This window comes from Xiphophorus couchianus, chromosome 20 (genome assembly GCF_001444195.1).
Source record: "Xiphophorus couchianus chromosome 20, X_couchianus-1.0, whole genome shotgun sequence".
Classification (NCBI taxonomy): domain Eukaryota; kingdom Metazoa; phylum Chordata; class Actinopteri; order Cyprinodontiformes; family Poeciliidae; genus Xiphophorus; species Xiphophorus couchianus.
The window spans coordinates 8507250-8523510 of record NC_040247.1 but is presented as its reverse complement, the minus strand read 5'-3'; the positions used below and the strand labels follow the sequence as shown (position 1 = coordinate 8523510).

The window sequence follows — 16261 nt, the reverse complement described above, 5'->3', positions numbered from 1 at the left end:
TCATCTACTTTCAGTCAATTTATCACAGGTGTTTCAGTAATTACAATCTTACTGTTAAAGATCCCAGTGTGTATTCTACAATAAAATTCTCTAAATCTACAGTTATTAGCCAGTGAGTTTCCCAGGGATCTGTATTAATTTGCCTAGTGTGCTTTTTTTCTGTTTTGTACAAAGCACATTTGGTTCTGAATAACAAATAAAAATAATTACAATAGATTTCTTCTGAAAAAATTAACAAGCTTCACAGTGGTAGTTGAAAAAGTAAAAATATTTATCAAAATCAGTCAAAAGAACACAAAGAGGCAACACAACACAAATGCTACAACCTAAAGACAAGTTCCAGTCTCCCATATTTCTGAACTCACCCCCTGTTGGTAACAATGGCTTTCTTCAAGTGAATGTAGCTGGCAGGAAAAACTCCCTGTGAAACAGAAAAACACTGCATAAGTAGAAGTTCGAGCTAAACTACAATCAGCTTTTTTTGAAGCGCTGCATACAGTCATATTCAACATAACCATCCCATTTACATATAGTAAACAACACATTTTTATCAAGCCCAAGGCGTTGTTCTATCTTACAATAATATGACAGATTTGCAGGAAATATATTCAGCAGAGTTTTTTATACTAGATTTTTCACAGTGCTTCCAGTTGTGCTGAGAGAACAAGCTTAAAACATCCAGAGAAAAGACAACCTGCCATGTATATCACGGCTATACAACGTGGAACATCTTAGAGAAGCACTGGTAAATTATTCATAAAAGATGCTGAAAGTTAAAATAGAAGCTTCAAACTTACAGACCGTGTGTTTAGTGTCTTTTAAAATATCAGCACTGCTTTCTATAAATATGATTTTCCTAAATCTTGATCTCACACGTAAAAGTGGAGTTTTTGTTTATGATGTTTGTTTTATGTTTAATGTGCGCTCTTGTAAGCAAAGTAATAGACAGATTCATTAATATTTCACTGCACTGGTTTACAATTTCCATTAAACAAAAAAATGTTCAACTAACTTATCTCTAAACTTAAAAATAAAGCAAAGAATAATTTTCCACTGTCTTTTATTACAACCCAAAAGTTGAACATGGCAAAATTAAGCTGAAAAATAGATTCATGCATTTTTTAAAGTTTTTGAAGTAGAGCTGCAGGGCTTTTTATGGTCCCTTGAATTTATTAGAAGTTTTTCATAAATGTTTTAGACAGTTTTCTGTAAAATTTAGAGAAAATCCATGATGATATGAACAGAAAAAGCTAGATGAGGAGTGATGAAAGTGACCCAGATTACAATGTGTGTATAGCAGATTCAGAAAGTATCATATCAAGTTTCTGGAAATGCCGTTTTAATAAAAATATCCTTATTTCAAGCAGCTACACCTACTCAAAATAAAAACTAATCTGAAATTAGCATCCATGCAAAATAGATAAAAAAACTCAAACCAGGTATTGGGAGATTGTTCTCTGATTTGCTCAAATGAAGTCAGTCTGACAGGAAGCCCCAGCATCCCATATTAGTGGCATTAGAACAGAAACCATTCCCTTATAATTCTGGGTTGTTATTTTCAAGAAAAACTATATCTAAACCAATAATGTAACCACTTCCATTCACGGGTTTAACCCAAAAAAAGATAATGTTGCATTAAACAGTGTGTTATTCAAATAGTTTCAAGTCTGCTGCTCTCTGATAACCTTCTTTTAAAAAGAGTGTACTATAATTTAACTAATTAGAAATTTTGTAATATAAAAGCATATCAAAAGTAACTGGGTACCACTTTCATAAAGGATGATTGTGACTGCAGGGGGAAAACTGGCTGGAGTAAGAGAAGCTGACATCTTATAAGGAAAGGCTTCAGACTTCACGTTTCACACTGAAAGATACATTGTTTTATACCATAAACATGAGGGAGTTTTTGTTTTTAAGCAGTTTGGAGGGACAGTGACACATTGTCATCAAGCATAACACTGAATAACATTTCAGCAGCATCTTTTCTCTTATAAACAATGTGATTTTTTGCTTGTGTGTCAAATTACTTCTGTCTGTATACCTGTCTTTTGACTTTTTATTCATACAATAAAAACACAAGTGCCCAACTCTGTTGATGACACAAAAGTGTTCAGCTTTTCTTTGAAGACTGAAACAACAGAACTAAACTTATCCTAAACACACAAACAGGAGAATGAACACATGTGTTTCTTCAAGACCTTTAACTAAGATCTGTTGAGAGCTGAAGGCGTTCTGAATCCAGTGACCTGTAAACTACCACCTACTGTCACAGCTAACTAGGCAGGGACAAGAACAAGATGTCATGTATGTATGTGTGCATGAGAGGTCGTGTTGTGCTATTCCTAATTTAGCTGATGGTGTCAAAACACCAAGTCAGTCAGAAAAGGTCAACCCGATACAGAGAGAAAATGAAAAGAGAAAAATACAAGAGAGGGTAAAAAAGAATCATAATATATATATATATATATATATATATATATATATATATATATATATATATATATATATATATATATATATATATATATATATATATATACATATATATATATATAGAGAGAGAGAGAGAGAGAGACAGAGAGAGAGAGAGAGAGAGAGAGAGAGAGAAGAACAGTGGAAGTAAAAGAGAAACTTAGAAAATAAATGACAAATCAGGCTGAAAATGTCATCCACCCACAAATAATCCTGTCTCCCTCTGGAATCTTTGCTGCAAATACCTTATTGTCACCTTGTGTTGACTTGTTTTAAGTGCCTTTTAGAGGCCAAGCATTATCTTGAGCCTAAAATATCCCACATATCATATAATAAATGTCTTATAAAAAGAAAGCAAGCAAAGAAACACACATTTAGAGACAAAGAGTTACACATTTCAAAACACTTAATGGCTGATTTCATATCGAACTGACAAAGAAATTATTACTTTTGTTTTTGCTGTCAGTCATATGTTAAATTTCATAGAAATTACACATTTGAATATTCCACCTACCATTAGTGTAAACGTAGGCATGACGTTATTTATGAGGAGTTCAGTCTTAGTATGTTGATTGTTACTGATGCTGATATTGCTTGAACAATACTTCGAAATTTGAGTCAAACTACATAGTTTTTGAAGAATCATTGCATTTTTCATTATTACAGTATTTCGACAACAGTTAAATACTGTAATGATTACATTACTGTACTATAAAGTTCCATTGCTGCTAAGACCCATGAACTCCAAACCCCTTTCTTGCAATATGAAATCAGTGTTTCAAATTGAATTTTAACATATATTTTTGAAAGAGCATTGATGTTCATCCTGCAGTGTCCCCAGGAAGCAGCCAGGGATGAGTTTAAAAATATGCAGAAAGAGCTTTTTCCATACTGTATAGGCCATGCTGATAGATTTTCTTTAATCCTATAAGTGAGAAGAGAGTGAAATTTTAATCCTATAAGTGAGAAGAGAGTGAAATTTTAATCCTATAAGTGAGAAGAGAGTGAAATACTGAGAATACTTTTCCAGGTAAGAGAAGGGATATCAAAACCAGACTAAAATTATATAAAAAAGCATAAAGTGAAGAACATGAGAGAATTAGGACTGTTTGGTATAAAAAGTAAGCTTTTAATGTTTGTTGAAAGCAATTATGATGTCATGAGGGGTCAGTAGAGAAGTTAATCATCAAGCACTCTGCAGATGTTCATATCAAAGATGAAAATAAAAGAAAACTGTTATCTCATGTTTGTGTCCAAATGTCAACATTATCTAATCTCTTCAGTTTGTAAAATATTTGTCCTGATTGATCTTACATCAATCCAGTCTGTTCTTACTCACTTTAAAAACAGATTATTTACCGGCTTCACTCAGTTTTTCCTACAATCATTATTATCACCTTTTATTTGATTAAACAGATCTGCTCCCCTCTTTAACGGTTCAGCACAGTAATTGCCCTCTATTGTTTCATTGTCATCACACCTGCCGATATGTTTGGGATAATCTGCATTTCATTGTGCTCCATTCATCTCTAAAACAAACTGAAAGCAACCACAGCTGTGCTTCACCCATACTTTTGCTTTCCTGATTTGTCCCTCTTTTGTCCCAGAGGAGGCAATCTCCACTAATTGTGACATATCCCTTCATTCTCTTCCATTATGAGCTCTTCTGTTCTTTCCAACTCTGCTCATTGTTTCAAGTGAGAATTGTGTAGCATCCCTCTACAGCTTCATGCAGCATCAGAATAAAATCTGGGATGTAATTTAGCATGGCACTTTTGGATGACAAAATAACTTTGATATTACATCACAACCACCAGTTCTAAGCTTTAGTTAAAACAAAACTAATTGGAAACACATAGAGAACAACAAAGAAAAGAGAGATACATTTGCTCAGGATTATATGTAGCTAAATTTGACAGATGTATGTGTGTTTTGTTAAATGGTTCTAGCATTACATTGGCTTTGTAAGCCCCAGTTAACCTAGGATTGGATGGAGCAAGAGTGTCCAGAAACTCAACGAAAAAAAATACAGAAACAAAAAATATTTTTTTAAGTTTAAGTTCTTTTTAAGTACACAATGTTTAATTCAAATTATTATATATCCTTTAATATATATGTGTAAAGTTGTAAAATAAATCTTAAAGCAGGCTTCCCTTTCTATGGCCTCAATGCTGAGGCTAATCCAAACACTGATGAAACTCAACATGGAAAGTTCTCTGCAGTGCAGAGGATTAGGGATGACTCAGAATAGGAAGGCATTTCTTCAGGGAGACACAGCGATTCGTTTTAACTAGCACACCCATTGTAAAGAAACCAGGTGATTAAGATGGAACTAACAGGATTGAGCTGATGCCTTTATGTTGAGGAAAAGGGGTAACAAAACAGACCAACTCAATCGCATTAAGGCACACAATCACACCGTACAACAACAGGATGAAAGCATAAGAATGCATAATGTAGCATGCATATTTTTGCATGTAAGGAAGCATTGTAATGCACAAAACATACATAGAAAGGATGTTTTGTTGAAATAAATGTATCCAAATTGGGATCATGTCACGTTGAAGCTCATCACAACAGAGGAATAAGATCTGCAAGCTTCTTAGCCAGTATTTATGTTTCTCTCTCACTGCCGCATTTCTCCAGATGTTGTTTCTGGAGCGTGAAATAAACCTGTACATTAAAAACAAACCGAGTGCTTCCTGTTATGCTCCTTTTAAATTCTTGCTAGGACTGTAGCAGCCTTCCCAATCATCTTCTAAGTCAGTGCAAGGGCATCGCTAGTCTGTGAAATCTCCAGTCCAATAGAGGTCGTCTTCCACTCTTGAATATATATTCATCAATTGTGCTGACAGTGAATGTCTGTACTGTTCGCATCTATATGCGAATAGTTTTGATGAGGCCTGTCATAGAAGATACAACTAATCATGAGGTCCCTCTCTCTGAATTTATTAAACTCAACACAAGTTGAGAATAATTCAATAATTTTATCTGCGTGGATGTCTTCATCCACGCAGATAAAAAAGTGCCACACAAACATGTTCCATGAAAGTCAAATTACATTCATGTAATTTAATATTACATGAATAATAATATTCAATTACATGAATACTTTAATTGAGTCACTGAATAAAAGCAAACTATATTCTTCAGTAATAAAGCCACATTACTTTGTTTTATACCACATTAGAACAGTTCCAGCTAACTGCCAATGCAGATTTTCGAAGCTGCAAATCTCACATTAGTGCTGCTGTACGTCTGGTGAGGGCAATTAATTCTCAATTTCTCAATCATAAAACTTTCTAAGCCAAAATTACTTTCTATCTGAATTGATCTGTGACTGTCATCATATACTGTCTTACATAATGTAGTGTTAAAGAAGTCGAGACCAGGATACTGATACTGATGCTGATCTCATGTGTTTCAGAAGGCCAGAGGTCAGTAATGATGCATCATGAGAAACAGAACTGCGAATGTTCATTACCCTCATCTGCTCTGCATGTGGCTGTTCAGACACACCTCATATCTGACACATTTCCATAACAGACTAAAATCACATGAAATGTTCACTCAGTGAAGCTGCAAATGAAGTTCAGAAAGAGTTGTGATTTAATTTTAGTTTATCTTCCTCCTCTTTCTCTGCTAGGAGGATTTTATAAGCAAGAGTTTTTCCCTCATTACAGATGATGACTTAGTTCAATGACTTATTTCATTTATCATAAAGAATATTATGTTTCTATGTATTATATTTGTGTTGATATTTAGTATTTTTCCCACCTTAATTTAGACAATCGGCAAAATACTTTACAAATGTTTGCTTTTGTCTTTAGTTCTTTAAGGCTTCAGATGCTCTTGGAATAAATATAAATTATAGTTGCTATGTTAATGCTATAATGACCCATTAATGCTGAAGAGTTTTCTCTACTGCAATGTTCAGAATTTCTGATGTTTGATTAGCATGAAAAAACATAAGCTTAAACATTTTTTCACCTATGATCCTTGCTTAATTGATTCCCATTGCCCTTGCTGTAATTAACTGCAGGGCATGCAGCCCATGTTATTGCAGCTGAATTAAGACTTTCAATCAGTAAGGTGTCATATTCCTAATTCTTGTTTTACTAAATGGCTAAACAGAGTTTAATATATATTAAAGCAGTTTTAGGTCTTTAATTAACTTCTATGTAAAACTGTTTTTGAAGGGATTCTTGCATTGCTACCCCACCTACAATGATGTTCCTGCACTGTCAAAGCAAGATGCCAAGCTCACTGTGCTGATTTCTGACCACTTTGGGTTATTTCTGTAATAGAGGACTTTTACTTTATGAGTTTACCTGTTAAGTTAAAGTTTACCTGCTAGTTAAAGCCAGTTACCTAGCTTGTAACGGGTAACGCTCAAATAAAACATTCAGATCCAATAGTAAATATGAAATGTTTCAAATTATTTTTTTCTTCCATGTCACATTTTTATGAAAGACTAATCTTGCAGTTATGGTTGCTGCATTTTCAAAAGTTATTTGAGTAAAATAATTTTATACTCAATAGAAGTATTCAATAATATTCATGAAAAACAAATTAAACCACTATTCATTGAGCAAAATTAAAATTTTTTATTGTTTTTATTTTCTGTCAAGAGGATCAAAGTCTGCAAAGGAACACTGGGCTACAGAGGCGTCATCATGTATTAAAGTTATCTATAAACTTAACAGAACTCAGACAAGTTCGTCAACCTTCGCATAACAAATACAGAGAACAAAAAACAAAAGTTTGTAGTTAAGGAAAAAAAAACACGTTTTCTTAATAAAAGAAAGTTTTTCAGCAATAGGAGAGTCTGTCTTACCTTGACGTTCGGCTTCCTTGTTGAGAATCCTCTGTACCATCCTTGAAGAAAAGAAAGTAATTAGTGACAATAGCGGGTAAAAACACAGAATCAAAATGGTTATGTCAACAAGTCGAAGTTTTATTGAATCAACTTTGAAAAGGTTACTTGAGTTTATTTCTGAAGAAAACATGGTGATATTAGAAGGTAAAAGAAAATAAATAAGTTACCAAACACTATTTAGGGCAGACATTATTAAAAAAATACAAATAACCAAATTCACCAAAATGTGAGATAATTCCATAAATTCTTTTATAGTAAGATAATTCTGTTAGTTTTTCTATAACTAAATTATATCTAGTTATAAGAAAATGGTAGAAAAAAAAACCCGATCAGGCTGATATGTGCATAAAATGACTCTGAAGTAAACTGCAAAATGATACTTGTTTTTCTGAAAGACCATTTAAAGACTCAGTCCATATTCACAATTCGCACAATTCACAATAAGCAGATATTTTGGTAAAAATAGCATGTTTGATATGTAACATCATTTTTATGCCAAGACTTTAAGTGCTAAGAGTTAACTGAAATGTATGAAGCAAGAAATATTCTATATCACAAAAATAAAGACATATATCTCAAATAAATAAATTTGAATATTATTTTCTTTCAAAGAACCCCTTTAAGCATTAGACTGACATCAAATCAATATGAGTAATGTATGTAGGATTTTTTTTCTGTAGGCAAAATGCATGATTAGCATTGATTTGGTATCCTGGGGTCTAAAAGAGGAACCATCAGTTTTACATTATATGATGAAATAAAAAGTTGTAGAAAGAAAACTTGAGTCACTGACCTCAGGTGTGTGCATGTTTGAAAAGATTGGAGTGAAAAGTTGACGACCTAGTTGATGTGAGTTTACACTTTACGCTATGACATCTATGTACAGACACTGATGGACATGAAGCCCCAAAGCTGGAGACAGATTCAGTCCATTGCTCTTTACCTTGTGTGGGTGGCTATGTGCATACGTTACTAGATTCTCTATCTTCATGAGGACACCAATATGCAAAAGTGAATGGACAAAACTAAATCTGTCAAACATGCATAACAAAACTGTAAACAGTATTTCTTTAGTATTTTACAAGACAGATTCTTAATTAATGCCACTTACTTGATTTCTTCTCCAATCTGCTTTACTATATTTTTTTTATAAAAGCATATACAATGACTTGCACTTTGCAAATAATCTGAATTGTGCATCAATCATAAGAAATCTAATATAACCAGCTTCCTTGAGAAGTCAAGAACTGACTTTAAGAACTGATGTTTGATGATGCTTTTCATTCATCCTGACTGTTTCAATACATAAAAAACTGGAGAGACATGCCCCCAAAGACTTGCAGATGTATTGAAGCAATAGAAGAGTTTATTCTGCATTAGTTTGATTGGTCCCAAAATATGTAGCTCAGGCTATAGATCTATAGGTGGAGCTCACACTCAGGTGTAGAAATGGGAAAAACAATAAATGTATGATTCTTCAGAATTATGTACAACATGGTGTTGGTCTATCACATAAAATTCCTGTTTTATGGGTATAATGTGACAAAATGTGGAAAACCACAAATAAAAATACTTTTGCAAGGCTTTGTACCATGTACTAGGCTAAACCAGAGTAGGAATTTTCAAGAGTCTTGGGAAACTAAAACTGGATATATTGGTAAATAAGGAGAATTTACATGAAGTTTATAAATATTTATGATGGTCTCCCATCATAAATATTTACTGAGTGAAAAATGTGCATCACTTTTGGGTTTTTCTGTACTGCAATTGGACAGAAAAAAACATAGTACTTGTTAACAGAAAACTACTACCATGAGACACCTTAAGTTATATTTCTCAGTTATGAGTCACTCCGCCTACAGACACTAAAGTATTGAGTCGGGATCTTTCACAGCTCAGCCTAGCTGTTTGCAGGCTAGAGTAAGAATCAGATTAGTGACAGGCAAAACTGGGTCGGTTTCAAGTTCTCATCGCTGATGGACCTCCTTCTCCAACAAGTCTGAGCGTACACCAGTCTTTCCACAAGGAGGAACATCCATCAGATGCCTCAGCAGAGTACGAAGCTGTCATCAAAGTGGACTCAAGTTGAAATAAAACCTTGACAGCTGAAAATTACTCCTATCCTGGGAGTTAGTATTTCAAGGAAGAGCCCACAGACAGACATCCTCTCAGGCAGAAGAGGCATCATTTGTCTCCATTCAAGTGGAAATGAAAATGATTGTGTCTGCAGCTATTGAAAATTTTGAAGGTGAGTGATTACTCTTTGTCACAGTAAGGAAAAAGAGACAATTATTTATCTCAGAATTATGCATTTTACATCTTTGAGCTTATTAGAATACCAACTATGTACTTTAAAATATTAAACAAGAAGGCAAAACTCAAAAGTTAAAAAAATTTGTAACATGTCAAATAACTAGATAGGACTGTGACAAGATGTCGTTTTTGGATTTTGTAGGATGTGTTTTAAGACTGTTTAGAAAGAGATGAACATCTAAGGACATTTTTATGTAGTTATAAAATAATAGCTCTTGAAAATGATTCAGTGATGCCATAAATCTGAGTATTTGACAGGATACTTCACATTAACTTTCATCTTATCATCTCTCAAAATTATGAGTTTAATTTCGCCGCGGCTCTTCATAATCTGATTTGAATATGGAGATGAAAGTTTAATTGGATGGCTAATTAATAACCAATCAAGATGCATTTGTCACCAGCACTAAGATGTCTGTGTTACTCCCAGGCCTCTCATCTATATGATAATCAGAGAGAGCAGTTGAAGCTGCAGTGTCAGGGTCCATTTCTAATGGTTTTAATGGATAAAAACAAAATCTCTGCCAGGCGCTATTATGTTATCAGAGTATCATAAATCTTTTGAAGTAGAGGTCGTGGAGCAGGTATTTGTGTGGTGAATCCATGCATACAAGTATGAAACACTCTTACCCTGATGAAGAATAATCATTTTTCCTCCTGTAACCCAACGGATCACCCTGTAGTTATTAGAATAACCATTTTGAACTATTATGAACATAATCCACAATAATAATCATGATAAATCATTTTCAAAGGGGGGCAGCTCTCACGGGGCCTCTTCTATGGTATTAACAAAAAGACTTAGCTCATAATGGGGGCTGCATTACACAACTGATTTCCATCAGGCAATCAAATCAGACAAATATGAGTCTTAAATGACGTTTCATTTTGCTGTAGAGAACACCTCGAGCTAGGTTATGAGAAAAGGAATTACTTGTTTAACCAATAATAAAACCCAAGGGGAGCATTTTCTCTGTAATTTCAGTTATGACTATGATTTAATAGATATGTAAGCTGCAGCTGAGGCCCCAGACTCACCATCCGCAAGCTAGAAAATACAATCACTGTATGTGTTCAGTTATTAGTGGCCAAGGACAAAACTTTTTTATTCAGTTGGATACGATTGGCAATATATGCTTAAACAAAATTAAAAATAATACAACCTTCTTCAAATCATTAATTGTAGTGTGCTAAATTCTATCCTAAGGAACATTGTGGTGCCTTATGACAACCGCTTTGAGAATTTTCAGAAAATATGCATTTGCAATATTGCTGTTCATAACCTAATTGTTCTTCACTTTCCTCTTCCTCTGGTGTCATCACGGTGTACTCACCACTCTAAGATTGAACATCTCTATCACCACAATTCAAATGAAGTGTTGACATCAGTGGCATCGGGAATACATCCAACTGGAATTATTATGATGGTGAAGTAAAGTGCACAGATAATCAAATGGAAAATGTAACCTACAGATTGGAGGACTAGACATAGAGCTTCAGATTTAGTAGTGTTGTAGTGAAGACCACCTAGCCCAAGACTAAGTCAAGACCAAGACCAGAGTGTATCAAGACCGAGACAATACCAAGGCTTTCAGGGTTTGAGACCAAGTTGAGACCAAGACTGAGGGAGTCAAGACCAAGACTGGTGCCCTGTGCTACATGACACAATAAAATGTGAAATATGATCAAAATTGCAACTTAAATTGATCTGAAAGATTCATATTCCCATAAAAACACGTAGATATTAAATACTTAGAGCTGAAATAAATCTTACCAATATCATTATCAATTCAGGCTCTTCTGCTTTGCTTCCATCTCTGTGCCACAATCCGCAGAGGTCTCATGCCATCCCTGAAAAGATAACACCCTGGGCAGTTGCCCATACTGCCCATGACAGAAACCACCACTGTCTGCACCATTAAATATATGAATTAAGGTAATGCACTAATGATAAACAATGCTGGCAATACACTAATGATAAACAATGCTCAACTATGAACACTGACCAAGGAACAACAAGCAAGAAGTAACTAAGCACAAGACTTGCACCGTGACTGTTCTCACCCTCCCTCCCACTGCATGAAGCCAGGCAGCGCAGTGCTGTAATGTCTGCCGCCATGAGAGGTGACGAAAACAAAGAGCATGCTCTACGTCCTGTTCCATTCTTGTGTTTTATTTACTCACTAATTAAATAAATATCAATGTATATAATTAAATAAAATAATAATAGCTACTGCAGTGTACGCAGAGCATTACAAGAACAAAGAACGTCTCTCAGTGAGGCTCCAGTCCTGTCATTCATAGTAAAGAGCCGTTCAGAAGAATTGGATCGTTCCTGAATGTCACATCACTATATTGCAGACTTTGGTCACAGAGTTGTCCCACATACGACATGTCAGTTAAAACCTCCGCACAATAATTAAGTGCAGTGAGTGACAACTTTTTTCATACAGTTTGTCCCTGCACAGCTAGCTTTGCTAACATCCCGTCCACAGAGCTTACCTTTCTTTGAGCTTCTTTTCTAAGTGACAATAAAAGTTAGACGTAGTCCCCGCCGTCTGTGAAAGCGAAGCACTGCTTAATTTACATGTCGCCATCGGATTTCTTATGATTTATTTAGCGGGATACTATTACTGATGATTAGACAGACATCTGCCTCTCAGAGAAAACCACTGCGCATGACAGAAACACGTAATTAGTCAGGTAATAGCTTGGATTGCAATCGGTATGTTTTGCATCCAGTGAAAACAAAGATGTTAACAAATAAACTGGACAATATGCTGACAATTTAGTGACATTTCAACAGTTGTGGTCTTGACCGTTCTTGAAATAAAATCCTGAGTCCTGAATGCCCGAGACCGAGACCAAATGTGGGACAAGACAGAGACCATCAAGAAGTGGTCTCGAGACCAGTCTCGAGTACTACAACTCTGAGATTTAGCAAATATAGACTATTCTCCATGCAGTCTCTAGCCCAGTATCTCAAACCATGAGATATATATATTAAACTGAAGTCAGTGGATTCCACACACATCTGGCTAGATACCTTTTCTCACTGGAGGAAGTTGAGAAATCAACCCTAATTCTAACCGTGTTCAAAGTTATTTTTGTCTGCATTGTATGTTTTGCTTAGCTTGTAAAAATTTAATGTTGCACAATTAATTTTCTTACCACACAGCAGAGTGTATTTGTAAAAAAAATAATTTACAGCTATAGTTAGATAGTTACATGCAAATAAATATATGTGAATGTCATGATTCCAGCTCTTCAGCTCTGGCTTGGCTGTGCTGATTGCTCATTGCCCTCACCTGCACTGAGCTGGTCCCTATTTAAACAGCTGCTCGTCACCAGCTCAGTGCGAGATCGTCTGTTGCCCCTGTCACAGCCTTCAAGCCTTGTCTCATGTTTCAAAGTGTTTTCTGGTTTCTGATCCTGCCTGTTTTTGACCACAGATTTTTGCCTTATCCTTTTGCTGTTGAAAGTCCTGTTGCTGAACCCTGCCTGTTTCTGACCCTGCCTCCTGCCTTCTGGATTCTGGATTTTCACTGCCTGAGACCCTCCCGTGCATGACCCTGGACCGTTTCACGACTCAGCCTCTGGTTGGTGGATTTTGCCCCTGTCGTCTGTTTGTCCCCTGAGACCCCCACAGCTCTCCCCTTGTCCATTCACCCTCCCCTCCCCCGGCTGGACTCCTGACCCCTGTGGATTCCTCGTCCCTGACCCACTAGTGTGACCACATCCTTCTACACCATTTACTTTAGTAATAAAACTTTTTGGTTAACCATCCTCTTGTTGTGGCTGCGTTTTGGGTTCTGGCTGATTCTGCTTTTACCATTACAGTGAATATCTGGTTTCAATCATGTTTTAGCCTTTAAACAGCAAAGAACTACTCCTCCAGGATTTATCATGCATATGTGGTCATGCTCCGTGAAGTTCGAAAGATAGGATCATTTTCTGGTGAATTCTAAATTTCATTTTCTGGTTTGCTACACCTACAAGAAGCAAACATAAATGGGTGTCCTCTGTTGGCATCATTTCCTGGTGCTTCATCTTTCTGAGGGCAACACGGTGTAAATTGACAGCCCCTGCTTCACATTACATTGAAATATGTTGCATCCACTCTGAGGGGGTGTCAATCTCATGATAAAGTGTGACACTTTAAAATGTCAGTGCACCTTGAAGCCATGGCCAACTCTACATCCTTGCTCTGCCTCTGAAGGCGAAGCTGTCCCATCACTCACATTTTTGTTTTGCTCCTTCACTGATGGACTAAATTTACTGGTGTTTATCAATATTACTACTGAGCAGCAAAGGAAATCAGAAACATGGCTTTAAGCCTAAGTCTTTAAAGCTGTTGTAACACAATGCCAAGACAGAAAGTAATTAGCAAAGATCATGAAGAATCAATTCTTTCTGTTACTTGAAGTAGAGAGGAACTCCAAGCTTTTTCTACATCAATGTTCAGAACCTATCAGCACAGTGAGGAAGCTTGTTGAAAAGTAGAAAACAGTTAAGACAAATGCAAATACACCCAGGAGTAGATGTCTTGACAAATTCAGAAAAAAGTGTAATGCTCACGCAATGCTCAGAAAAAGATCACAAAAACCCAAAAACTCCACTTTTACCTCCTCAGGCCACAGCATGTTAAATGTTAATGTTCATGACAGTCCATTACAAAAATACAGAACAACTGTGGCATGTTTAAAAGGATTTTCAGGTGAAATCTTTCTCTTGTTAAAAAGAATATGGCAGTTTGGCTCAGGCTTGCAAAATAGCATCTGAAGCAACAAGAAGACTTCTGGAACAATGACCTTTGAACAGATGAGACAAAGTAGAAATGCTTGACCAAAACACAGAACAGCAAAAACAGCTTTATTGCAAAAACACCCGTACCACCTGTTAAGGACAGCGGTAGAGGGGTGATGATTTAGGTTTGTTTTGCAGCCACTAGGCATCTTGAGCTCTACTACAAACTCCTTTGTATACCAACAGTTTGTGGAGTATTAGATGAGGTGATCTGTTCAACACCTGAAGCTTGGCTGAATCTGATTCATTAACAGGATAATAATCACAAGCACAGGAGCAAATTACCACACTATGGCTGGAAATGAAAATAATAACTCTGCTAAAAAGGCCCAGTCAAAGTCCAAACTTCGATGTGACTGAGATGTTGTGGTAGGACGGTGTGAGAACTATGCATAAACAAATATCTGCAAACCTCAATTTACAAAATCAACATGGTAAATTCCTCCAAAATGATGCAAGAGACTGAAAGTAATTTCCAAAAGCACTACTGAATCTTATTGAAGCTGAAGACAGACTTAAATTTTCTATGGCTGGGATTGTTATTTTTACTTGATCTTTTTCAAAAACCAATGACAGTGTGGAATGTGAATTATGCTTTCATAAATTAGTTAATTCACTTATGTTGGATTAACCAATTTTGAAACACAGTAACAATCGGATGATATTCATTGTTTTTGAAAAATAAAACCCCACAATTGAGAGAGAATGTGCTTTTAATTTTTGTACAGTAATCCAATCAGTGAAAAACTAATCTGCAAAAGACTAAGATGTTTATTCAATCAAAACATTGTAAAATGTTTGACTGGCAGTTGTTTAGAAATTTCAAATACTCAGTTTTCTATATCATGTTCGCTGTTTCGATGGATAAAATTGCAGAAAGTGAAAAGTGCTTTCAAACACTAAAAACTGTCAATTTGAATGACAATTTTACAAGTACAGTCATTTCTAAAATTGAGCTCTCATTTCAGAACAAGACAATAAAATGACATACAGATTTCATGCACTCTGCTCTGATCAATATCCAGTGTTTAAAGGACCCTTTTAACTATGATGCTATTCACATAATGACAGCAATAGTGGGGATCTTCACATTATCGTGAGGAACTCTGATAAAAGTAAGGCCTGGTTTGGCCTGATAATCATTGTGCGTCACGGGAACACTGAGATACCAGTTTCTGCCACATGAGCTCAGATAATAGCCCGTGTTCCTCACTAGCAGTGTTGCATTTCATAACCAGAGCAAATTAGATGCTGATAGGCTGCAATGGGAATAGCTGAACCTTTAATACAACTCTGTTTTGGTCAGCAAGCACAGCAAGTGCAGAATTGGAGCTGCAGAAACTAAAAGAAGGAACAGGAAAATGGGGGAAGAAGACTACATAAAAATAAATAAATAAAACAATAAGGAAGGAGAGGAGGAGATGAGAATACTAAAGAATAAAAATGCTAGTAGAGAGAAGTTAATCCATGCAATTTTCTTCCACCCATCAACAGAGCATTCCTCTCTCTCCATCTGCATCTCTTCGCTCCTTGTGGACATCGTACCACCGGGGTGAAGAAAGGCCTAATCAGCCACTGGCACTGGATATATGCTATTGTCCTGTCCAGCTGTAGCTAATAGGCAGCATTCTCTGTTATTATCTCCAAAACAACACATTCCAACCTAAGTCTCTTTCTGGCTTGAGCTGGAGATTTCAGGAGTCAAATTAGGAGGAAATGTAAAATTAGCAGGAGCTAATAACTTTGGCCCTAATCCAGATTATGTGCAACTGGTATAAAAATGACAATAGC

The 16261-nt window shown here is 35.8% G+C and overlaps 1 protein-coding gene across 8 annotated transcripts in view; it reads right to left on the bottom strand.

Moving 5' to 3' along the window:
• LOC114135611 (dedicator of cytokinesis protein 3) overlaps window positions 1-16261 on the bottom strand; it is a 159174-nt gene that overhangs the window by 80246 nt on the left and 62667 nt on the right. For all 8 annotated transcript variants that reach the window (XM_028003044.1, XM_028003038.1, XM_028003035.1 and 5 more), the window contains exons 3-4: window positions 7310-7350; window positions 366-421 (exon numbers count right to left, since the gene is read on the bottom strand). In XM_028003044.1, the coding sequence (XP_027858845.1) occupies window positions 366-421; window positions 7310-7350 (97 nt within the window). The remainder of the gene's footprint in view (window positions 1-365; window positions 422-7309; window positions 7351-16261) is intronic.